Source organism: Amia ocellicauda, chromosome 20, assembly GCF_036373705.1.
Source record: "Amia ocellicauda isolate fAmiCal2 chromosome 20, fAmiCal2.hap1, whole genome shotgun sequence".
Classification (NCBI taxonomy): Eukaryota; Metazoa; Chordata; class Actinopteri; order Amiiformes; family Amiidae; genus Amia; species Amia ocellicauda.
In genome coordinates this window covers 11047889-11074247 of record NC_089869.1, presented here as the reverse complement: position 1 = coordinate 11074247, position 26359 = coordinate 11047889, and the positions used below count along the sequence as shown (strand labels likewise).

The following is a 26359-nucleotide window of genomic DNA, read 5'->3' as shown; positions in this document are numbered from 1 at the left end:
GGAAGCCAGCAAATCCAGGCACAATACAGTATGTTGGTCCAGCTAAATGTTTGATCAGGATTAATACTCGGAATTCCATTCCCTCCACTGTTGTTTCTAAATTGTACACCATGTACCTGTGCAATAAACCAGTGGAACTGTATGTCCTAAAAATTGGATTATTTGGTGAGATTGATTTATTTTCCACTGATTGACAATAGTTTATTTCTGGTTAGTTTTGGTGTTGGCTTGCTTTTGATTGGTCCCAGTGCCTGATGATTTTAAAACGAATCAGGTCATTAATGGTGTCATTGGGTACAGTTTGCTTCCAGTATTCTGAGCTACTTTGCTGGTTTACTTCAGCATTTCCACAAACTCAGTTTTGTGTTGACACTGTTCTTCTGAGAAAAGACTAGTAACATTATATGACAACACACAGTGCACCTTGGGTAATAAGTCAACTCAGTTTTCAGTTTTCTCCAATGCAATACTGTACAATAAAGTCAAATTGATTAGACTGAGACTATGAGAAAACTGGTGTATATACATCTTTTACCCGTGTGTAAGTGAGTTGCTCCTGTATATTTGAGTCATTCTATACCTCCAAAAGAGATTTAGTTTCTTCTTGGGTCCAAAAAGCCCTTGTAGTCATATTGCTTTTACCTGGAGTATGCCATCCTTTTTTCTTCTTTCCATTCCCCCACATGTTCTCTGAAGAAAAACAGATAGTATAAGACACTACTGCTTGCTACAGTTGATGTGCATTAACACTGCATTTAAGAAACCAAGCAATCTCCATCCCTTTGATCAAATAAAGTGGAATCACCTCTTGAGATCGTTTCAGTTCAGTTGTGAAATTAACTGAGGTCTTTTGGGGCATTTGCACTGTACTTCCAAAGTGAACAAACCACCCTCAGCCAGACCAAAACAGTCCTAACAGACCACGTTTAAATACACTCTGAGATGGACTCAGTCACCAGACATCTGAATGGAAAAGTACTCTTTAGTATCGGAGATCTACCAATACAAGAGTCTTCAGATCCAACGAGATTGACAGATTTTTCTAGAAATGTACTAGCATCCACTGTAAGCACATAGCACATACGCATAAGGTACTAGAGATCCCTGGGTGAGATATTTACCATTCAATTTTTATGTACTTTACAATATGCGTTTTGATATAGGCTAACTTATGGTTCAACTTTTAACATTTATCATGACTTACGACTATAACAAGCCCCTCCATTCTGAAACTAACGCTCCTGCTTATGACAAAAACAACAAAATTCAGACCTACATTCAAAACCGACCTTCTAAGTATGGAACTCTGTCGTAACGCACCTTAATGGAAAATCAGATGAAGCCACTCATGTCTCTGACTAAAATAATAATAAAATACTACTACTACTACTACTACTAATAATAATTAAATGAGGCAGGTGGAGGACTGAGCAAAACTTCAACCGACCAGCTCAATCCAGTAACAAATGTTTCCACAGAGCCCTTTGTTAGCCCTGACTGCTTGTATTGTAGCCCAGAATGTTACTGAGAAACGGACTTTATTCTAGCCTCCCCATATACAAGTTGTTTGCAGTCTACCATGGTAAACCTAACTATGGTGTTGGAGATAATGATGAAGCATGCATTGGTAGAGTAAATTGTGATAGAAACCATGGAAAACCACAGAAAAAACAAGTATACACATGATAATGACCTAATGAGGGTAGGTCATGATAAAAATAGATTTTAAATCTAACCATAGAAGGCAAAAGCGATTTTGGGATTGAGTTTTTTCTGTTCCTTCTCAGTGCAATCAATAAATATTACTGATTTGATAGATGTTGTACAAATTCTGTTGTTATTTTTATGTATGTATTTAAATAAGTTAGTGTTACTTTATGACCTGTTATGTACGGTACTTTGTACTGTAGCGTGTTCTTACAATGCACCTTCCATTAACTGAAGGCATAACTTGCAATACACGTCAAAGTGCTCTCTCTCATCATAACACCATGTGCTAATGTGATGGCAGGACTTGTATGTTATGCACAGAAATATGCCTTTCTGTTTCAACTCTCCAACCTTACATTTGCGGTAATGAATCACAGTGTGGAGAACAAATTATGAAAAAAAAAAAACTAAAAGATATAAATGAGCACAACGCATGTGCTTTTAGCTTGTCCATTCAGTAATAAATAATGGGCAGTAATCTTCTTCACCCAGGGGATTGTGGGAGTCTGGGACAAGTTACTCAGCCTTGTTGTTGACACAGGCATCATTAGCTCATCCAAGGATTTCATCCAGCTGTTCCTTGAAGGATCTTAGGGATTAACATGCACCCAAATAAACCAGACTGGCCAACCGGCTTCCTTATGGTTGTAACCGTTCTTATGTGGTGAGCCGATGAACAAGAGACCCTGTTGTTTTATCCATTGCTATTAAAACCAAAGAACATAGTTGGGGGGGTCCCAAGTGGTGCTTCCAGCCATTGCCTAGAGTGCAGAATGGATCCCACTGCCTGCGTCCAGCTGCTCTCCAATGGGTTTGGTGCGTGACAGGTGGGAGGGTGGGTTAGTGTCAGCTGGGGACGTCTCAGGTCATGTGACCCTCTGTGGCTTCTGGGGCAGCGGCAGGTTCAGATCGTTCGCAGTTCCAGCTGGATCAAACATTCTCCAACTGGTGTAATTGCTGGGCTGAGCTGGCAGTGCGGAGGACAGCAGATGGCTTTGACAAGAGGATGTGTGTTTTGTTTCATCCCTCCGTTACTAGGACAGGAGACGTACGTGGCTATGACTCCAATTCAGAAATTGGTGCTTCCAAATTGACAAAATTTATACAGGGAACAAATCTATCTATCTATATATATTGTACGATTCTTACATTAAAAATATGTTTGTTCCATTAGGTAAATGTCATGCATTTCCCCAGTAATAATCAGCTAATTGGAATAACGAATCCATGAATGAAACAAAATTGAGGTGACAGTGTGCGGAGAGAGAGGCTTAACAACCAATCAATACAGCCTTCAAGGAGGTGAAAATACAGATGTCAAACGATTTGAGATCAAAATTAATGGAACTATTTTATCAGTGATGAATAATTCAGCTTTCTGCTCAGCCAAAGATGCTTTTGCAGCGGTTTCCTTTCAAATCAAATGTGCTCTGACAGTGTGGGTGTCTCACTGTATTCCCTGGCCAGACTTGTAGAGTTATTTCCTTTAAGAATTAAGAAAAGAAAAGAAAATCCTTGTTTTCTGACATCCGTTCATGTGAGCTCTATTCTTGTTCTCCCTCCTCAGCATCATTTGGCTGAATTTAGATGCTCTGCCTCAGGGTTGTGTGTTATTTCTTAATGTCGAGTCTATCTACTGGCTTTTTTTGTGTGTGTTTTTCATTCATATTAATGGACCAGAACAATTTGAGCTGAAAGCTAACGGGATGTTCTTTTCCTGCACTATGGAGAGAACAACACAGTGTAATTTATGTTGACAGATCAAACTTTTATAACTTTATAGAGTTGTAAAAACACTTCTGTATATAGTATGTGATTCAAGCCTACAAATTCCATCAGAAATAACAAATGTCTGCAACTGGAAGTACTACAACAATGTATAGGTTATTGAATAAAGTGTAAAACATCATACGTTTAAGTTGAGAAAGTTGAGTTTTTGGGAAAGACAATCTAAGCTTCCTACTGTTATCTGTTGTCAATTGATTGCACTGCTGTCTCCATCCAGCCTGCTCCTGCTTAAAGCCTCTTCAGTTCTTGCCATCATCCAGGCTGTAATCTTCTCAGTTGTACTTGTTCCCTCTGGATACAGCCTGGCATTTCCATTGGCACCACAGTGATCCATTGTCCTTGCTTCGGCCCACTGTTAATTTATGTGATTTTGAGAGACCATCGGGATCCTGGCCTTCGAGGATTGGAGCTAAAGACCCCCTGGCTCACTCACAGATTGCTCACAGGCATGCAGTGGTTGGCTGGTGATTAAAGGACAGATGGCCCCTGGATAGATTCAGGGTGCCAGGGTCTCTGTGTAGGGGGAGAATGGAGCCATGTTTCTGTGCTGAGGTACACAGACCGATCTACAACTATACTCTTGGGGTCCAGCTTTGTAAGGACTATTTTTAGCATCTTCTCTCGACCCCGCAAACAGGAGTTTGACGGGGAAAGGAAACAATCCCAGGCGTCCCAGTTCTATTTTTATTTCCTCACTTCATTTTATCCCCCTATTGTTCCCCAACGGTGTGACTTGAGGGGTCACAGTCCAGACACTCACCATCGATTATGGCACCAGACACTCACAATTACGTGGCACTCACATTCTAGAGGTTATACAAGAAAATATATATGTGGCAAAGATTGCAAGTGTATCTAACGCCCATCATTTTGAACTATGGGCCTAAACCAAATCACAATGTACCAAAATCTCACCTGGGAGGCACAAAGTACAAAACTGTACCCTATTATGGTTTTGTTTATTGCCATTTTTTACTGCTTATAAGTTTGTCATTTACGGTGCGTGGGTACGTCCACATTTTGATCTGTCTAGGCCAATGTCAGTTGGTGATGCATTTAGTTGAATAAATATAATTCACTAAACTAAACTTAAACAGAGTTTTTGAATATTCTAGTTGATCTACTGACAGCTGTGCTGCTGTGGGCTGTATCAGTGTAAGACTAAATAAATAACCAAATCACATTGTTTCAAGTGAAGGGTGTGATTACTTTAAACTACAACTGTATATCAATCAGTTAACCCTTTACGGACCATTTTGAGGTAACCGTACAATGAAAAATTACAAGACAACACATTCAAATGTATAATAAATACAGCTCTAACAGCACCAATCCAAAATGCCAAAAACATTCAAGGTTTAATAATGTAGAAACCTCACTTGAATATGAATAAACAGGGCTGGGCCTTATTATTTTGTTATTTCTCGGTAGGATGCATTAATCAGCTCTCCCTCGTTTGCCTACGCTCTTGCTCTTACTGTCTTTCCCTTGTTTTCTGTGAAACGAGGGAGAGAGAAAGCGAGATCACATGCTCCAAGCACAGCAGACACAGACTAGATTCAAACAGATATTGCAGGGGAATAAAAGTCCAATCTTACCCCATTCCTGTTGCAGTCTTTCCTCCAGGGCAGTTCCTGGTAAGAGTTTAAGTGTCCACACAACACATCTACCATTGGGACTGTCTCTGTGGTGACCAGAAGAGATGCATGGTTATAACTGATGTTCCCTCAAACCACTAACACCCACATCGAGCATGATAGAAGGTATCTGTCTTCTTGGGAATACACTAAATCCACAAGGGTATAAAGGATTGCTGGGTATTCCTGGGGAGGCTGGTGTCAAGCCTAATCCCTTGCCAGTTGAACAATAGCAACACGATAAATCAGCCATTAGTGGCTTGAGTGGTGGGGAAGACGCCTGAGAGGCCGATGCGACCATGTGGTCAGAGACACTCCTTCACTCTTGACTTCGACACAAAAAGGCCATCAGAGCCCACGTCTCCACACTGATCAAAGTCATGTTTCTCACTCCCTGTCTGAGCTCAATCAAGTGGAGTCTGAATGAGGGTTCACCATATATTTTTATATATATATATTTAAATAAAACAATTGAATAGCAGCGTTTCAACTAAACCAAATGTGAATACTTTATTATTCTTTATCCTTTAACACTTACAATTCTGTATCTCTTTATTTACATCTTAAAATGAAGAATGCTTTTTTTTATTTTGCCCTTTTTCTGATTTTTGTTTTGTGCTCAGATGTGCGTAATGTAATGTAATGCCATCTCACTGTAACTACTCATTCAAATGAAGGTTTGTAAACTGTACATGTAATAGTCTCAGTTCACGCAACAACAAAAACATCTTTTTAGATTTTATAAAACACTTTATCAAATGTATTTCCCTCAAATATGTATTTAGTTCAATTCAAGTTCCTGCACAAGGATTTAAGTTCAGTGAAAATAACGCGCAAAGGCCTTATACTAATATTTCACTTTGCACATTTTGTATGACGTCACTCCATCGTTGACTTATACGCCAGTCCATTTACAGAGGAACAATTTAAACGATATTGCCAACGCTTTTTAAAATAATGTACAAATCCACGACGGACAAAATAACTTGGAAAGAGAAGCAGAAGTAAACTGCGCACTTTTAAAGCTGTCCATATCTGAAGTAGTTTTTTCCTATGATTATGACCATTTGTTATGATACTTTCCCACATATGCCGACTGCTCGTATACGAGTGGCCTATTTGTACCCTTTAATCCTTAGGGTAATGAAACCAAAAATATATATGTTAAATGAGTTCATTTCCAAACTAAAGCGCAAACTGTCTCTTTAATAATACCACCTTAACGACATTCCCGCCAGCCCTCCCTGCGCGCCTGCCCGGTGACGTCACCGGAGAGCGGATAAAGGCGACCCCGGGACGCGGCGCGACACAGCGGGACGGACGGCAGATCCGGGAATTACGCGACCAGGTACAGGTGTCAGGTGTCGCCATGAATAATGCACTGGAAACTTTCTTTTGAGTGGGCTTGTAGTTGTAGTCCTATACAACTAACCCGGTTGACCGGTGCATGCCATAAAAAAAGACTTACTTGCATGGTCTACAAGTGTTAATACATAAATAAATGAATCAATGAAACAGCAATGCCCAAGACGCAACTGCCAAAAATAAGTACTCTGGGATTTGCCTATATGCTGCATGTTCAGTCTTAATCCGTTTTCTGTGCCGTTTTCTCTCAAAGCACCAGCTGGGATGTCGCTTTATTCAGCCGGTTAGTCAAGCTTAAGAAGACGCGGTCAGCTGATCACGTAGGACTCGACAGTGCTGCAGACTTTTTTCATTTTATTTTCCTCTCTCTCTCTCTTTTGTAATTTTCTCTTGTCTTTCAAAAGCCTGCCAGAGAAGTAGCGTGCGTCCCGGCCTGTGTGCTGCAAGCGAGGAGGTTTGACAGATCTCGTCGCGTTCGTGTGGCGCAGATTTGCGTGGAGCTGCGCCTCTCCCCCAATGGGATCTCTGGGACTCTGCAGGTCTGCGCAGAGCTGCGGGAGTCTGCGCCGCACGGACGCGGTGATCCATGTCCTGCCCGCGATCTCGGTTGCAGAAACGGATTGCAATAGATCAGTGGCGTGCAGACTGGGGCTTGTAACCCAACTGTTGATCTCAAATGTCTAGCTCATATAGACGGAGAGCATGGGAGTTGATGTCAGGAGTGCAGCACCCACATCATGTTATTCCCACTACAAAGTGATATGTTTGTTTTGTGCAATGAGTGCAGCTGACTAATGCAGTTTGGCTTTTCAAAGAGTTGTCTCTGCGCTGTGTAGCTCCCTGTGGTTGATTGTGTTGGTAGTAGTTGGAATAGCACAGTGTTCAACCATCAACATGTATCTTTTATGAAAGTAGCAACTATATATTTTGTATCCCAGCACACTCTCGTACTGTGGCTTTTGTCAGGCTGGTGTGTGTGATTTGATACAGGGTGGCACATATGACATTTATTGCATCTGTTACAAATATATTGGAGAATTGAATCTTACCCCATTATATTAACCTTTAAAATACATATTTGGATGACAGAATAAAATATATTTCAAATACTTCCCATATAAGGGTCTGGTTTGGACATAAGAATCACATTTCTACCACATATGTTTGTTCTGTATGGGGCTGCATGTGTGACTAAGCAATCTGTGTGCATTGATTCTGTGCCCTTAAATATCAGCCGTGTGCTGGAGAGCCTGCTTTAGTCCCTGCCTTGACCCATAGGTCCAAGCTATCAGGAATAGTGTTTGTGTCTCCGTTGTATGTCTGGTGTTGAATCACCGTTTAATTGTCTTTATGCCAGGGCTAATCTAAGTAACATGGCAGAGCTTTGTACTACAGTGGTGAATAATCCTGTCGTTTTCTATAGGTTGTTAAATCGCTTGGATCAGTGATTTTGAAATAGCACCTCTGTGCATTTTGACGTGTGTCCCTGAGCTCATGTTAATTAATACAATGCTTTGTCTTGGCTCTCCAAGGTAACATAAAGTTGTCTTTTTACACTTTAGGTTAATATATAGTGTGCATATGTATGCAGGCAGCTAAGCTCAGGTGTGGGATTGGACCTGGCCTCGGTGCATTTTGTACAGACATCTGTGTCCAGCTGGGACATATGGTGACTTTTTGACCTAGATCTTGACCCTAGTACTTGAATTATCCTTCTCAAAATAGCTTGTGTGTTCAAAAGTGTACAGAATATTTAAATATCACAGGGGTCCCAGCAGTGCCATGGCAGCCTCGAACTGTTCCACTCTCTGTAAGATCAGGACGGTGGGATGAGGTCACTTTCCATCCTGCCCTGCTTCTGACCGTCTCCCGAGCGTGCTATTGCACTGAACCCAGCATTGCTGTCTTTGTTACAGTACATGTGGACAGCGTGGTGACATTAGCTCAGTCAATGGAAATGTCGCACTGTAGTTAGCACAAAAACAGGAGAGTAGCTGTAATTACCATGAGAAAATATCAAAGTCATTAGTCACCTTTTTTAGGCCTTTGATGGATGATCTTGATTTTGAAAGGAATTGTATGCCATTAAATTCACTTACTTCTTTCATTACTCTTAACAGTTCCTTTTTTATCTCATGTCACTGTAGCTTCTGCTAAATTTGCTTTTAACATCTTACATCTTAGTTTTACATGGATGAACAGCTGCTCAGATAAATATTGTCTGTTGTGGAATGGACAGTGCAAATTTCTGCTGCCTCAAACCAAGTTTCAATCGATCTTTTATTTTATAAAGCGCTATTTATGGCATTCTTCCCATAGAGCTATTCAAAATAAAATCATTTTCCATGCTTTTTTGCCTTGTTATCATGGTGATACAAGCGATTTATCCTGCACTGTATGATTCTGGAGAGAGATACTATTGATTTCAAAGATGGACTAAATCACTTGTATGTTTTCAATTACCAGGTGATGTTTTTATGGGATGTGAGAATATTTTCCCTGTTGCTGGTTTCACACTGTACAGATTGTGCCAAAAACATTACATCACCTTGTCATTGTCGATAATAATAATGTGAGGCTATTTACCACCAGTTTCTAAGGACTGAGAAGATGTGATATGCTGATCAGTGAAGCAACATGGTTATTCAATTAAGGGCACTGTTGTCTTTCAGTGGCTGATATTAAAGTCTATGTTCCTGATAAACTCTAAATTACTGGATTAACTACAAAAACTTTTGAATTGACCAGAATTCAATGTTTCCACACATTTTATCAATTGTCAATTATTAAACCTATTGGAATAGACTGCCATTTGTTTGAACTGAGATACCTTTGTTCATCTCTAATAGTTTTTAAATACATGTTTAATACAGGAATTATACTATATACAATATTCCACTGAAAGGAAGATGAAGACAAATACACTAAAAAGCTACTGTAAATTGTCACCTCCCTACCCTGTGTTGCCTTCTCAGAGCCTCACAGTCAGACCTGATAATCTTAGACATTCCAGTGCTGGTGCTGAGAGGTAGACATGTCCAAAATCAGTTGAAGATAAGGAAATTAGAAAACCAACTTGCTCTGAATGTTAACAAGTTTATGTGAGTGATGTTTTTTGTGTGTCCGAACATCTGTGGCAATGGCAGCAAAGTTTCCCTGGGGTGTACTAGGAGCTCCGTCTGCTTGTGGTGTGATGAAAATAACCCCTTTGTGTTTGCTCTGGCCAGGCGACAGGGGTGAAGTGACAGGGGCTCAGTCAGAGGAAGATGTATCGACCCTTTCGGCCAAACTGTGATTCTTCATTCGTTGTTTCAAAACCGCATTAGAATCAAGTTATTTTTAGTTTACTTCCAACCCATGTTTAATTGGCAGTTACTGTTAGCCCAGATGCAGGAGTTCAATACAGTAGCTGTCACTCACTGTATTTATTTGGAGTCACGTTTTCTGAAAAGGAACTTTGCTTAAAGGCAGTTTTTCTCAGATTACATGACAATGTATTTGAAGTTCTGGGAGAGCTCTGCAGAACTATTATTGTCAAGTGTGCACATGTCCAGTACGCTATGGGAATACGTTTGTTTTCCGAGTAGTGTGCGTACATGACGGAAAATGTGTTTGATTCCGCCATGTTGTCGAAGGTTCCTACCTGTGTGTTTTGGTTTGTTTTGTGTTTTATTGCTGAAAACTCCCCTTGGGAACTATTCCGACGTGCTTTGTGAAGGCCGTGTCAGTGAGGCTGTTGATAACGGGATTTCTGAAACTGTGATCAGTTCACATTGTGCTGATGTGCAATTGCCTCTTGGGATATCTCAAATTGGCCAGATGTTAAATAACAATCTCCGGGCTATAGGGCCCATTCAGTCCTTAGTACTGGCAGCTCTCATAAATGTGTGTGTTGTATTCCATATTAATTCAGTACATATTGTGGAAGCTCTCCCAATGAGGATTAAGCCAGCTGCTCATAAGTGGCCAGAGTTAAAAGCCTTCAACATTTGCATGCACATTTAAAGTCCCAAACCCAGTGCTGGTAATTGGATAAAACATCTGTGAACCAGTATCTTAAAGATGGATGCCTACAATCCGAAACAACCAGAATTTAATCCGTATGACCATCATTTATATTGACACAGACTATTTTCTACTAGTTTAAGTTAAATTCATGCATTGGTTGACCATAATATCTACTACTAAAGTATCCTGAACTAGTTTGCTGAGCTACTGAATAACCCTTCAGTGGCAATCGGGAAAGTAATTTCCTTATATATTTAAATAAATAAGTATTATCTATTATCTAAGTGGGGTCAAATAGTGCACAACCAGATGGACAGTATTAAAAAAGGTAGAATGAATAGACCCTTTTGTGCTTTGTGTGTTTACAATTGACCTTACAACTGATACAAGGTGTAATTGGTGTTTTAATGTCCATCGTAACAAGGGCTTTTCAACTGTTTAGCTGCACATTAATGGTTTCATTAATAGAAGGACTGTAATTAGCACGTGATTGTGAGGGCTTATTTATATATCAAGTATCTCCAGTCCTCCTTCACAGACTCCTGTCGGCGTTGTTGTGCAGCGCTGTTTGAGAGACGGTCTTATCTGTATAGCCTTGTGCCAGTCATGTGTAATATAATCAGCACAGCGGATTCCTAGAACTGACTGCCTTTGGAAAGTGGGACATCTCTGTTTTATTTCATTCTCTGATTCAGCGATAAAGATTAAAGGTCTTGTGGCTTTCAGAGCACCAAATACCAGATGATGAAAATTACATCTTTGTAGGATGCTTAGATGTGCCATTAACGTGACACTTATCCATGACAGTCATCGTTTAATCCATGACTGTCTCAATTAAATCACAAAGAGCTAAAGATGAACCATGTATTTATTCATAATTTGTTTCCTTTTAAAAGACACTGCAATCAGGTAATACAAAGCAACCTGATTGACTAGCTAATGACTCTCAACAGACGCCTTCCTCCATCACTTGATTGTGATTTAAAGAGCATCCTTTTAATATTAATACACATAGGGTTCAAAAGGAGATCACTGTGATTTCATTGACCAGTGGGGATTTACAGCGCTAAGCAGAGCTTTGAAGGCAGGTAAGGGGACAGCAGAAATAAATGTTGCAAGCCGACCCATGTTGCTTTTGCAGACGGGTCATTATCACCACTGAAACACACCAGCATGGCTTCTGAGCATTGCTTTAACATCACCCTGACTGTGTTCTGCTAGGCTGGTTTTTCAGAGTCCGGGCAGAACTGGTGTGTATGACAATGGTGACTTCTGCTGAGCCCCTTTGCCGGTTTATAAAGCTTTTAAAATGTCACTGCTGAGCCCCAGTTTAGGAAACGCAAATGGGATATGGAAAGACAACGGAGAGACAATTATATATTCACATTGTTGTTGTTGCCATAAAGACATTCATTGTTGGGTTTGAAAGTCTGGTGCTGCAGAGGTATTCTGGGAAGGCCCTGGGGAAATGCTAGAGATGTCACTTGAGAAGATGCTCTTTCTCATTCTTTTTCGGGGAAATAAACTGGATACCTTGTGATGCAGTGTCTGTCCACCGCCTTCATGGGGGAAAACAATAATGAGGTGATGTGATATTTTAGATTGGGGTTGATAGAAACTGGCATGTACTGAAGAATGTCCTGTGAATAATATGACTGTTTTGCAGACTGTTCCCATTTCACTCATGGATCGTTTGCAACGTTAGCGATATGGAGAGTGTATCCTTTTAGAAATGAACTTTCATATCATCTCCCAGGGCAAGGTGGACTGGTGAGCTGCAGTGTGTTCTTGCTTCCATTCCTGCCATGCTGTGAGAAAATGACTTGGTCTAATAATCTGATGAGTTAGATTCTCAACACACTGCTCTCCAGGTCCCACAGATCTTCTCCGAGTAGCATCAATTGAATTAAGTGCTTCTTTTAAGTCCGTAAATGTAGAAAACGATATACTGAATCAAGTAGTAGGCCAAGATATGTTTTTAAATAAAATATTTTGAGATCTTTCACTAGAGCACTTGAGTTTTGAACAATTCCATAACAATGTAGTGCATGAGTTGTCTACAGGAATCTGGGATGAATATTATTATTAGACCATACAGTAGCCATTCATGGGTTGGTGTGGTTAAAAAACAAAAAGGGACTTTTGTAGTCAAGGAGAGTTTTAGATCTCTTTAATCATCACCTACTTAAGAAATGGGAACAGGATTACATTTGTTCCATGGAACAAGTAAGCAGAATGATGCTGGCACTAAAGCCACAAGACTCTGTGGCTCTCAAGGAGTAGAGCTGGCGGACCTTGGCTATAAAGCATTACAGTTCTGTTAATTAGTGGCTTCCCTGGCCTGTCTGGGGGCACGATGTTGGGGGTTGGAGGTGCCTGGGGGAGAGTAGAAAAATCTGTTGGCCTTAGAGGAGGCTATATTAGCCATCTGAATCATGGAAGCCATGCATTCTGGGTGTCCCGTTACAGGCCTTATAAGGGTCCTGAGGGTAGGAGCCCTATCGCTTTCTGTTCCACTGCAGAAGGGTGCTATTCTTAGGCTGTCACTTCAGCCCATCTAAGCAGGCAAGACCTCTCTTTCTTTTGACTTTTAATGCATTTCTGTGTTTTTAACTTTTCGTTTGGTGTCTTACAAGGGGGCTAGAGGCATAGTTTGAGATTTATTTGTGTCTGGGTTTTTTTGGGGGGTTGGTTGATTTTGTTTTTGTATTTTTTATAGATTTTTTTTCTTTGCACCATTTTTAAAAATTTATTTCTCTTCATATTTACATATTTACACCTTTTTTATTTTTTATTTTATTGCAGCGGCTCCTTGGCGTCTTGCCCCCTTTTTTCCAACTCTTGGGAGGAGAATTTGACCAAAAAGAAAAGCCCAGCAAGAAGAACCCAGAAGGAAGGAAACCAGAATACGTTAAGACAAGTTCTCGAAAATGAGCAATTACACCGTTACCCTCTCCGGACCTGCCCCGTGGGGCTTCCGATTGCAAGGGGGCAAAGATTTCAACATGCCCCTGACCATCTCCAGGGTAAGTCTCCACCAGCGTGTTTTCACAGACAATCTGACACACCTTGGCGCTTGACTGTAAGCACAATATAAAGCACACCTTTCATTCTGCAATGCATGACTGCTTCTGTGTTTCTCAATGGGCTCTTCATTCTCTGAGTTGTTAAAGGCGACGGGTATACGAGTGCCGAATGAGTTCACACAAAAAAACTGCAGTGTTACACCCCTTGAATTCAATCTGTATGGGCATGTAAGAGCCCCTGAGTTTCAGTTTGCATTTAATTACCACGTTGCATAGGGAATTAATGATTTCAAGAAAATAAAATCCTTTCTTTCTGTGCACAGTGAAGTCCGATGGCGGATCAGTGGTTTGTACGCGTGTATATATACTTCTACTCTGAATTGTGGAGATGGGGTGCAGTTTTGAAGGGAAGGCAATAAGGAGGAGTTCTTGGTTCTTCTAAAATTGGTCTTAAAATACATTTCCACAAATATGTGTGCTATATTTTTTTAATGATTGATTTGAAATAGCTTAGCTGCTGTGTTGGAATTTGATTTGGTCCCCAGGTGACTTATTATGATAATATATTATAATTTCTGCAAGAGCAATGCATTTTCATGTGAATTCTGACAGTCTGTCAATTGCATTACAGTAGAGTGGTTTGCTTGCTGAATAGGGTCCTCAGGATGAAAAAGGATCCATCTCAACAGCTAGACTAATGGACTCAATTCCTTATCTTTAGTGTTCGATTGAGGTCAAATTTTGCTTTTTATTGTGATAACAGGATGCATGCATTTCAGTTGTGAACCAATAGGCCTTAAACATTTAAAGTTTGATATGCATCTTAATAAGTATTAAATGATTTGGTGGCTGTCTAGAGACATTAAATATTGTATTATTTATCAACAAAAAGAGGCATTTCAAACTGCAATTTATTCATAATTGTTTAAATCCTGTGGAAATGAGCCCTTATGAGTCTTGTATAAAACTCCCATCATTCATACACTGCATAATTAGCCAATGCTATTTAAGGCTAAATCCCAAATATGTACGAGACACCAAGGAAAGAGAGGGAAACAAAAGTGGACTAAGTGAAACTTACATTTTTCTGTGGAGGGATGATGTTATTGAAATGCTTTAGGGAAAACATTATTTATCTTGCTAAATTATGGTGCTAATTCTACATTTTCAACCATGTCTAAGCATTTGTGTACATTGGGCAGAATATGCGCAGAAGATAACAGGTAGACCAATGAGATAACGGTAGAATTCCAGACCTGTGACGCAGAGAGGATGAGTAGGATTGTTATGGAGTCTATAGTCGCTCAGATGGACACAGACTATTATAAGTGCGGGACCAGTGTCTCATATTATTGTGCCATTAGTGTGACAGAACTGGGAGGGAAAAGGCCCAAGAGCTGACAACCGGTGTGTTATTCAAAGAGCTGTGGATGGATGTGCAGGTCAGGGTGTGCCCTATGACTCTGTATTTTTAAGCCTCTGAACACTTCAGTGTAACAAGGGTGGTTTGCAAAAGTCCTCAACCTAAAATAGAAGGAACTACTTATAGTGCACAGCATCGGCCAAGTCAGTATGATATACAAGTCACAATATTCTAGAATGTTTTGTTTCTTATCTATGCTAACAGATGCTGAATGCTGAAAATAAATCCAAACGCACATTAGAGAATGTCTTAATCTAAATCTACTATGGTCCACCTGAAAAAGACCAAGCATAAATAATGTACAAAGCTTTCTAGGAAAGTGTGAATTCGATGCATCTTCAATGCTTTCCCCCCTAGTTGCCACAGCAAAGATTCTCTATTGGATGCATTTCCTTCCATGTATCAGAACCTTCCCTACTGCCTCTATATTTTATGATGTGATTTCAGGCTCGTTGATATGAAGTGAGAAATGGCCGAGTGGTGTAGATGGGAACGTGGCTATATTCAACTAATTAAAATGGGAAATTAGCCCTGGGTTTGGCCTCAGGAACGTTTCTGTGTGTGTCTCGGAGGTGGTGGTGGTGGTTGGGGGGGGGGGGGTGTGCTGCTAAATTTAGCTTCTTGAAAGTGTCAGTGAAGGGCCCAGGTGCTTGTGCCTCCTGTCCAGCAATCTACAGAAGCAGCAGCCCCAGTCAATCAAGTGCCTGACAGGTGAAGACGCATTTTTCCCCGCTTAATGCGTCCCATTGTGGGCTGCACGTAGGCCTCCCTTTTCTAAAAATACTGCTGCGGCACAAAATCTCACGTATAATGGGAGTTGTTTGGGTTGTCTACAAGTGAAGTCTTTCCGTGGGACGTTTCAGTAGCGTGAAGGAACAGAAATGGTAAAAGATCCAGTTCTGCTGATTCCTCCCCTTCCCTCCTCCTCCCCCAGCTCTCCCCGCTCTGTAAGTGCTATCATTCATTCATTTGAAGCCAGGGTGCCCATTATAATAATGTGGCGCACCGCACAGCATCTGCCTGCTAAGCATTCCTCACAGAAACCATCAGCTCTCATCTTGATAAGGTAATTTGTGCTGAAATTGACATTTTAAGCTGTTTAGCGGTAGGCTTCCGCACAGCAACGGTTACCTTAATTGGACCCCTGCCGAACCCAGCTGAGACTGCTTATACACAAGCAGAGGTTCTGTTTCAGGATAAACAGATATGATAACCAATATCAGGATATGGTACCTGTCATAAAACTGGCATAATACTACAGATGTCTTCATGAACACACCCCACTGTGACTTAATTCTCCCAGCACTTAACATCCATACCTCACTAATTAATGTCTATAATAGATCCCAATTATCTGCCCTCCCAGTTTTACGCATGTAGGGATGTCAAGTGAGCTGCAAAGCCAGACAGCTGCAGCCAGACAGCACTATGACTTATGGTTAAAGACGTACAGGTTGGCTGCTATATATGTATAAGTAATAATAAGTATGTGCAAATGGTGCTTTTACACATTGTATTTCAGTAGTTTGGCATTTCTCACTTGACACCCCCAGACAGAATCATCTTCTCTTCCATCAAGCTTATTGGAGCTCCTTTTTGAAGGAGTGCTCCGCCGTCTCTGGTGTCCTAGTGTCCCATGCTTTAATGACCCTCTTGTATGGAAGGGTAAGAGGTACGTAACGCATTCATCCAGATGGCGAGCATCAGCTGACGCCATTTGCATGTCATTTCTGATTAGGGTTTTTAAGTCCATCTTAGTGTTTGTTTTGGATGTAAACGTGGACGGCACATTTTCAGACAGCATGTTCCCATTTGGCAGATGCCGGACTGTCACGTGATTTTAACAAGCGCATCGTCATTGTGGTGCTCAAATGTAAGACACAGGGCACAAGAAAGATCCCTCTTAAATTTTAAATTTTAAGTAATGGGTCACGTTGTATAATTTAAAGATCAATGGAATCGAATGCCTGAATACCCTGTTGATTAATCAGTAACTAGATAGTGGTCACAGGCTTTTAGGGTGCAACCAGGGTTAGAGAGCATTCCATTACAAAAACCCAGTTAGCAAATCCAAGCACTTGTAAAAGGTCTACCAGAGGTGCTACAATAAAATTATGGTTTGCAAGAGCACCAGAAAATAAACTTCCACCCATGCACTGCTTTCCTAAAAATAACCAGAAACAACATTTAATGTGTTCCTTACAATCTAATACTTCCAAAATAGTGCAGGAGTGCAAGAATTGCAGGTTGCTATCATCAGTGCACAGTTCTGTTATGTACATTTAAAGATCCATATAAAGAAGCACAACCCTCTTAACAGATGTTAAAATCAGGCATATTAATTGTGGACTGTCATGCAGTGCAGCCTGGCATGTCCCTGGGCACCTCTCTGGAGAGAACTGGGACGTTTTCTACCCGGAGAGATCATCGTAAAGCCCCTCCACTCTGATGGATGTGGGGCTTTTTGGGCTGGGCTTATTCCAGCATTGTTTTCCGATCTCTGTTAATTCCCCCTGTGCCCTCTGGACAAATTCTTTACTTCTCAGTTACATATACAAAGCCTCGCCATACTGAAATGAGCAGGCATGTGACACATCACCAAGCACAAAAGGGAGCAGGGAGCAAGCAGCAGCGCAGATCGGTGGTGTGCCTCCTGCGAGGACAAATGCCGACTACTGTAGAACTCGAAAAACATATATACAAAGAGAAACGTGATATTAACACAGTATGTGTTGTAGTGTAGTTTCATATTTTCTTGTTAACATTGTGTTATGAATATTTATCCAAAATATCTAACTTTAATATTAAAAAATCCAAGGATATCTAATAAAATGGCAGCATTTGGCCACACTGCTTGATGTGCCCCACCCACTATGCTATGTAAACCACCTTCCTGTGTAAAACCCCTTCTAGAATAGCACTCAACAGACACTGGTTTTCAATATTTCAGTCTTTGATTGGGAACGCCTTCTAAAGCAGGGCTGGTTGTTATTTTGCCCTTTCCCTAACAAATTGCTTACTGTGCACAATTAATCTCTCATGAGGGCAAACTGTCATCCTAAATTAATACCAAATAATAAAGAGTGTCTTTGTTAAATACTGTGCTAATGTGGAGTGGAATATTATAATAATAATAATAATAATAATAATAATAATAATAATAATAATCTCTGTAGGGGAAATATAAATCCAGCTTATTAATTACCTAAACCTGAACCATGGGAAATTATCCAGTTGGATATTCTTTTAGATGGATTTCCGTGACTAGTCAGCTTCTCTTGGTAGACTGATCTTTGGAGAAGTTGCTTAAGTGAAAGCAATCATGCTTGTGACAAAATAAATATGTATTTCGTTATCAACAAGAAACAAACTATGAAATCTACACCATATACAGATATTTGTAATCTGACTGAACCAATATGTTGTAAATTTGTTTTAGCTTATACATATATACAATGTAAATTTAAATTTTTTTACTGTATGAAATGCTCTGTGGCAATACAAATGTAATTGAAATGGAATACACAGTGTCCGAAACAAAATGCACAAATGTGGAATAATTGTGTGATTACCAAATAATTAATACACTTATTCCAAGTCTAATGATAGGAGATCAGGGCAACATATTTTATTTCTCACATCGTGGAATTTCTTGAAGGGAATGCTCTGAATCTCTTGATGGATAAGTGTCAATCTTGGCATGTTTATACTTCAGGCCTTCCTGCAACAGAGAATAACTATAAATATCACCGTATACTATAGAGGCATTTACACACATGGCCCAAATTAGGTTAATTTTCTTTGAACTCTATATACCTACATCATATAAGCAGTTCACAGCAATATCGCTGCAGAGTTCAGAGGTTCCCTATTAAAGATACAGTAGTCACTATTGTCTGGCAAGCTGAAGAAACCCTGGCCGCCCCAAGCCCACCTAACACCTGTCTGTCCCTTTTCTCTTTATCTAGATCTGGGCTTTTACTGTCAGAGAAAGTAGAAGCACATTTTGCTCTGCACTTAAAAGGGCTAAATATCACAACCCTGCCTATCTGCTCCTCTCATAGCATGTCTCACTGGGTTTCTTTTTTCACACAAAGTGTGAAATAGAAGTCGGTAATTATTGCAGGAATTCAGGCCCCGGTGATACAGGGCTCGGGAAAAAGCTCAATCCTCAGATTGTATCAGGTTTTATGATCAGCTTAAATTGGATACCCATCGCTCCTTAGAAGAGGTCCGTTCTATAGGGCTCTGTGTTTGAGACCCTACCACACCAGACCATTAAACTGCATCTGACTCATCGGGCAAGAGACTGGCCAACTGAAGTTATGGTATGTGGTCTGGGGCACCAGGTACCAGTATGCGGAAACAAGCCTGCCAAATAAATGGTTTAGTGAAGCATGGATTATACTGTGCTGGTGACAATTAAGTAATTACCCACACAAGCAATAAAGTACATGCCGACTATTTTCCCCCAAAGTTAAGATGCAAATGGCATTTCCATTCTCAAACCTGGTTTTATTGTAATTTATTTGCTGTTGGTAACAACAGGGAAATGCCAATTACTTTAATCAGTTCAGTCTAATGAAACAATGAGTACAATAATTAACTAGCTTATTGAGCATGTAGTATATATTCTCATCCTCCTATTTAATGATAATAATAATAATTGATTATGTTAATAATACTTCAGCATGAGATTTGCATGTCCATGTGATTATATTTGCACTTCACCAGTACATGAAAGTAAAGAGAAATACAAATATCTTTTCAACTACAACCAGGACGGTCTCTCAATGAATCCCATTATCTCTGCATCCTTGATTCGTGTTTTCTAGGGAGAGTTTGTTTTGCTGTCATTTTATTAATACTTCAGTGAGTAGGCTTTCATGACTGAAGGAGGACAGGGGGGAGGTATCAGACAGCCCAGACACCTCTAGGAGAAAGATCAGTTAGAAGCAGGGCAGTAGAGACTATTTAAAGGAGCTCTTTTTGGGCAAGTCTTTTGGTGAAATGGTGGGGATCAAGTGGTTCAAGGTGCAAAAACATGTGTATGGTGCAGTGTAGTTCAGGGATTTCTTTCTGAGCCACTGTTGGTGTTTTGGACAGGAGTGTAATGATCACATGTCTCGGTATATAGGCTAATCTTGGTGTATACTTTTGCACATAATTTTATCACCCTGTGTGATGAACTCTATATCCATCTTTTTAAGCATCAGCACCCTGATTACCAAGTATTTATCATATCCTTTACCGTGTAAATGTGTAAATTTTGAAGGGTGCTTTGATAAAACATTTCATAACGTCCAGACCATTGTGAATAATGCTGGGATTCATAGGCCAATTGAGTGGAACAATAATGATTTGGTTTTATATGAGCAGTTATTGTAAATGATTCATGCATGTAGTTTCGGAGGACAACCTGATGAATTTCTCCACCGCACCATTTGCTTTGATTCGCTGTGGCAGTGAAAAAACGATGAAAAGCCGCAACAGCTCAATTTTCTCTTCAAAATCACCTGTGTAATGTGCAAGGCTGTGGAAGTTTATTCTGGGGCAGAACGGTATGCATATATAAAAAAAAATGCAGTGGATATTATATGGATTTCACAGTGAACTCCCCCCCCTGTTAGTTATATCTAAATCCAGTCCCTTATATTGTGTATTCGCCATTGAATAATTAACAAGATGTAAAAGCAGTTCTTTAAACTGATAGTCATGCCGATGCTAGACAGCCTTGTAGGAAACAAGGTGCTTTCCAAAAACATTGCAGTCTATATTGTACTTGTGTAATCTGCATATCATTTTATTTATTCTGGAATTTATTCTTCACTTTGCTTTTAAAGGGAATGGGGCCGCATTTCAATCCTCGGCACTCTGTCCAGCATTCTAGAATATCCATCAGTGATTAAACGCATGACATCAGTGCTTTTAATATTCCCTGACGTCTCCTTACAACTTTTGCTCTCATTTGTTCTTCGGTCCATATACCTTTCGTAACCTTGTCCTCCCAGTTCTTGAGATATACTTGTGTATGTGCTGTAAGAACACTCCATGCAAAGATGATAAAAACAGAGAGGATTGTAATGAAGAACGCTGATGCTCAAGCCTAATCCAGTGTGTGAGCAAGTCTGAGGAAGTTAATACATTTAGTACCAGCATAACAATACACATTAGGTAATAATGGTGCATCCCTTCATGGCAGCAGTGTATCCATCTGCAAATGGGTTCAGCAGGATCCATGCCACCAGGCTAGGATTGTCCAGGAAATGACAGTGAATTTGGCTCAGTCCAGTTGGGCATCTGTGGAAGGAGATGGAACGAGCTATTGGAGTAGAGATTCACCAACAGCCATCTTGCAGCAACTATGGGAAGCAATGGAGTCAGTGTATATTATGCTTGAAGGATGTATTCTAAGTTAGTTTAAAGTTTAGTTTTATCTGCTGCCCTAAATCCACCAATTTCCTAAAGACTCCCATGTCACTCAAGCAGCATTGACACAGTGCTCTTTGAGTGACAGAGGAGTTTTTCTAGCAGGATTTATTTCAAGTGATCTCCCTCTCACCGAATAGCACCTTATTGATTTGCTGAATTTGTCCCCGTCTTTATAAACTAAGGATTTAAAGGTGATCTTTCAAACCTGCTGGATTGGTGTCTGTCCAGGACCAGGGCTAAAAGTGTTCAGTTACCACGCATGTTTAAGTCAGCATTCAAGAGGAATAAGCTACAAGGCAGGGGTGGGCTGGCACAGTGGTTATTCTGGGCATGCAGGTGCAAGGAAGTCAGCCAGTTTTTCTATTCTCATACCGTCCCAGATCCCAGGTTCCGGGGGGGGTGACTCTCAAAGTAAAGACCAAGATACTCCCACAGCAGAAGGGGATGAAAACGTCGCAAATTCTGCACCCCAGACTTGGCTGAATGGGGCCAGTTCTCTGATACCGGTGATCTTTCACTGAGCGCACCCCTGACAGTTGAGCTCCCTATGACCTTACTCTGCAGGCCTTCGGACTGGATGCCTCTGCACTGTTACACTGGCTCCAAGCAAAGACCTCGGCTGTGGTGCGAGACCTGAAAGCCAGGAGATTAATGAAGCCTCTCGTGCCGTGTGCCAAAGTCATAGAATAATGGCTTTCTGAGACGCTGCCTTCTCAGATCTTTATGGCCGTGTACCACCGCATTGTGCTATTAAAAGGATACGAGTATGATAACATATGTCACTCATGCGAGTCTCAGTCTTCCAGATCCTGGCATTCCTGCACAGCCTTGGGCTCGGCTTATTACAAGCAGCGGCCCGGGGGTGCTGACAGGCCGAGCTGTTTTTAGCAGGGAGCTGAAGGTCAGGGGAGCTGCAGCACATTGCCTGGGCTATAGATATCGGGAGCAATGCATTGTGGGTGCCTTTGTATGTCACAGGGCCCTGCCATATCAAAATGAGCAGGTTTGACAAAGTCGGAACACAACCGGGACAGCAAGCGCACTATGGATAAGGCCAACATATCACAGGCTTATGATGTCATTAAGGGCCTGTTTTAGACATAGGAGTCCCCCCCAATGTTGCGAGAACATTAAATTGTCCCCTCGATAATGTATGTCCACCTTCACAGCCATAGAAGATGATGGGGGGGACACACGCCCCTCCCAATATTGAAAATTGCCTTTTTTATGCATTTAACTGTAATCTAGCATTTATTTATGAATTTATTTGTTCATTAATTAGTTCATTTACTTGATAATTGATTGATTTATTCATTCTCTTATTAGCTTATTTTGAATGCGCTGCCAATGGCTTTAATTTGCTATTAATTCTGCGATGTGGAATTACCTCCTGAAAGGAAATCTAGACTCTGTATTGTCAGAGTGCTAAGGCTTCCAAACAAAAAGTGTCCCCTTTTCATTTTCTAAAACATTTAAAGATTACATGCTGGCATCCAAAAAAGTTGTTGTATGACTGTGGGTCACATAATTATGAGGTAATTTCAGAAATATTTTATTCAGCTTTTGAAATACATCAGAAATAAAAGACTCTGCTGTTCTACTGCCTGATCACTGTGTTTGCGGTATGCAGCAAGACCAATCTCTTAACTAGCATGGATTCCTGGGAACATCATTAACTGAAGGACGCTGTGAATTGGCTGCTTAAGAGCGAGAAGAATAGCCCTGGGGATCAGAGGTTCCCTGTGCACAGTGGATAAAGTGTGCTCTCCGTCTCTGCCCCACTTTCTCTCCCTCACCCCGGACCAGCCGAAGAACAGGGCCATTGTTTGCGTTGGGGCGAACGGGAGATCTGAGCTGAAATATCGGCTGTTTATTCAGCAGGGCATCGGTTGGAATGTGAAGAGGGGGGAGAACCAGCACTAACAAATCGGTAGTGTTTGTCTTGGATGACTTTATTATTTGATTAAGTTTGGGGAATCAGTAATAGTATATAAAAATACTGTAGAACTGTTTTGAAATTCTCTTCTTTGAAAATCATTGACTCGTCTGAATGCAGGTGAGCAGGTGTCTACAGCGAGTGAGAGAGCGATTGAGTATTCACAGCACACTCTCTGCACAAGATTGGGAGCAGACAAGCTGGTCAGAGGTCACCCAAGCTACCCTGCATACCAGCCCGGCACAATGAGTCATTGCTGCGCTCACACTTACGGTGCAACCTTTCAGATCTGTCAGGAGGCTGCCGCTCCCTTAGCCAGTTACAGCTGACATTTATCAAGAGTGCGTTCTGCACACCGTTAGGGCTCACAGAGTTCCTGGAGCCACTGAATAACAGAGCAAGGTTCACCGGCCAGGAATCGTGCAGCTGTTTGTACGGAGGCCTATTGATGCACTGTACGCCATTCCATCGGGCTTCGGGGAAATCATCGGACCCTTTTATTGGGATTAGAAGTCCGATCTGGGATTTTCTCTTTGCTCTTCACAGAACTAACATAATCAAATCAATGATATTTTGACACTTGAGCAAGGGTGAAATAGAGGACAAGCAATTTGTCAATGATACGTTACAATAATAAAATACAATATACTAGATACGGATGCAGACAAATATTGGCACCCTTCGTTTGAAATGGTTACTTGATTTATTTCAATAAGTATTGTTTATTAAACTAATGTGACAATTCTGTGTTCTCAATGTTTATTGGACACTAGTGATTCCTAGTGAGTGTTAGTCAAATGCCTTTTGATTGGACCCAGGTAAGACGGTTGTTAATGTGTATGACCGCAACTTCATAGACAAATATGGATTTGCCAGATATAAATAGAAATACAGTTTCAATTCCAGTAATTGTTGATGATAATAATACTAATAATCAATTACTTTATTATAATTATAACACTGAAAATGTTCCTTCCTGGCACTGCAATTCCTCGCAAAAGATAGGGCGATTTCAGTGTATAAGTATTTGTAACTGATGTACATTAAACAGCTATTCAACATATACCTCAAAAGCAACTTCAGTAATAAAAACTGTTGGAAAGATTGTTGTAAGAGTGTAATGTTGCTGTTCAAATGAAGGTATTGTACCATACAGCACAGGTAACCAATGTGCCTTTTTTATGGCATACCACCTGGAAACACTTTTATTAAAAAAACATCTGACAGATAATTCTGAAGACATCAGAAATTCATAATACCTCATCTTCTCCCATGCATCAATTTCCCACCCATAACGCACTGCTTATCTACATGTGGCCACCTGCAGATTTCAATGATGTAAAACCTATTTTTTTCTGTATGTGCACAGCTTTCTCTTTTCCCTGTTTAAAGAAACGGCGCCTGTCCGGAGTGCAATCCATAGTAGACTTCTCTTAACAGACAGCTTAAGGGATGTTATCGGTCTGCTTCCTGCCACAGAAAGCAGATTAACATTGGTTTCATTCCTGTTTCTGCTACTCAGTTTCTTTTGTTCAAATTTAGAGTGACAAGCACACTAAATATAGAGCAGCACAGAGTGATGTAGCACCATATGCCCTGGCCTGTTCGTTGTTAGACACTATGGACCTATCCTACTTGGCTGTTTTTAGTTTCCCCTCTTAGAATAACTTGTTTATTCAGAATGAAATTCATTATACAGAGGAATTGTTTTAGTGGGGCCAGTTACTGTGCGAATGGTATGCCATCAAGATTTGGGGGACTTGATTCAAATCCTTCCATTCCTTTATCTGCTTCCATCAGCCCCCAGATAGTACAATTTAAGAAATGCAAGGCCGATTACGTTGAGGGAAAGCAAGAAGTTAGGTTGACCTTGTCATGCATTTCAATGTGATTCAGCAGTGAAGCTTTGTTTGTTGAATTGTTATGGATGATTTATAAAGAAAAAAATAGACTGGCAAGGTGATTTTTAGAGCATCTTAACTTACGACTGCTGTATCAACAAAGGAGAGATGTAATCGGATAAGACACAATTCTAAATCACATATGAAACCAGCCAATCACAGAGCCGCATTTCCAAACAGTCCTATACCTCTTATCTTCTGTATAAATGTCATCCCGTGCTGAGAATTATCAGGGTTTAAAAATGCTTTGGTTACCAATGACCTTTCAGGACACTTCAACGCTAGTGGTGCAAGTTTCACGGGATATACATGTTTTTAATAAATAGTTTCGTCTACTGTAGGTCAGTTACGGCGGGTCCTGGATCAAAGCATTTTTAGATGGGAGAAGAGGGATTGATTGTTTAGTGTAAATAAATGTTTTTATCACTGCAAAGATATTTGTGTGTCTAATCCTTGTGTAATTTTCTGCAGTTTATGCAGCCAGAACCTCCTCTCACCCAAACTGCATAACATAACATCTCTTGTACAATAAGAGAAACCTTTCACTCAACATATTAAGTTATAACATAAGAGTCCTCTAAAACACACACTGCCAAACCATCAACATAATTGTTTTACAACAGTGCAAACAGCAGAGCGATAGAGTTTGTGGGTGCCCAGTAAGCCTCAGGAACTGACTCAAAGCCCACCCAGGCCAACGGATCCGCTATGACACAGCCGGGACTCCAACCTGCAACACCTGGTCTACAGGGCTAAACTTCCACATGGTTTTAACAGTCTTGGTGTAACGGGGCTCATTCGTGTTATAATGAGCACATTACAAAGTGACGTAGCCCCTCAGTTAAAAAAGTAGTGTAGTGTTAAGCCTCTTGCGTTGGGAGGCCTGGCCTTTTAGCGTAGAGGGCTTAACACTGTACTGCGCTGGAGCCGCTGTGTTGCGGAGCGCTCAGAGGAGCGCCATTGTAACGCAGTCCTGTATCTTGAGAATCCAGCTTGCAGAATCTGTAAGAATGAATAGGTTTCTGATGGATTCTTGAACAACTTTGCATCCCTTGTTCTTACAGAGCACGTGTTCATTTTAAGCAACTGTACACTCATGTTTTAAACTGAGGTCTCCTCCCACTCCTACCAGT

General features: G+C 40.7%; 1 protein-coding gene across 3 annotated transcripts in view; it reads left to right on the top strand.

Moving 5' to 3' along the window:
* Positions 1 to 12959: 12959 nt before the first annotated feature.
* The window catches only part of ldb3a (LIM domain binding 3a), a 46137-nt gene continuing 32737 nt past the window's right edge, over positions 12960 to 26359 (top strand). For all 3 annotated transcript variants that reach the window (XM_066693210.1, XM_066693209.1, XM_066693208.1), the window contains exons 1-2: positions 12960 to 13073; positions 13314 to 13534. In XM_066693210.1, the coding sequence (XP_066549307.1) occupies positions 13439 to 13534 (96 nt within the window). In that variant the 5' untranslated portion in view covers positions 12960 to 13073; positions 13314 to 13438. The remainder of the gene's footprint in view (positions 13074 to 13313; positions 13535 to 26359) is intronic.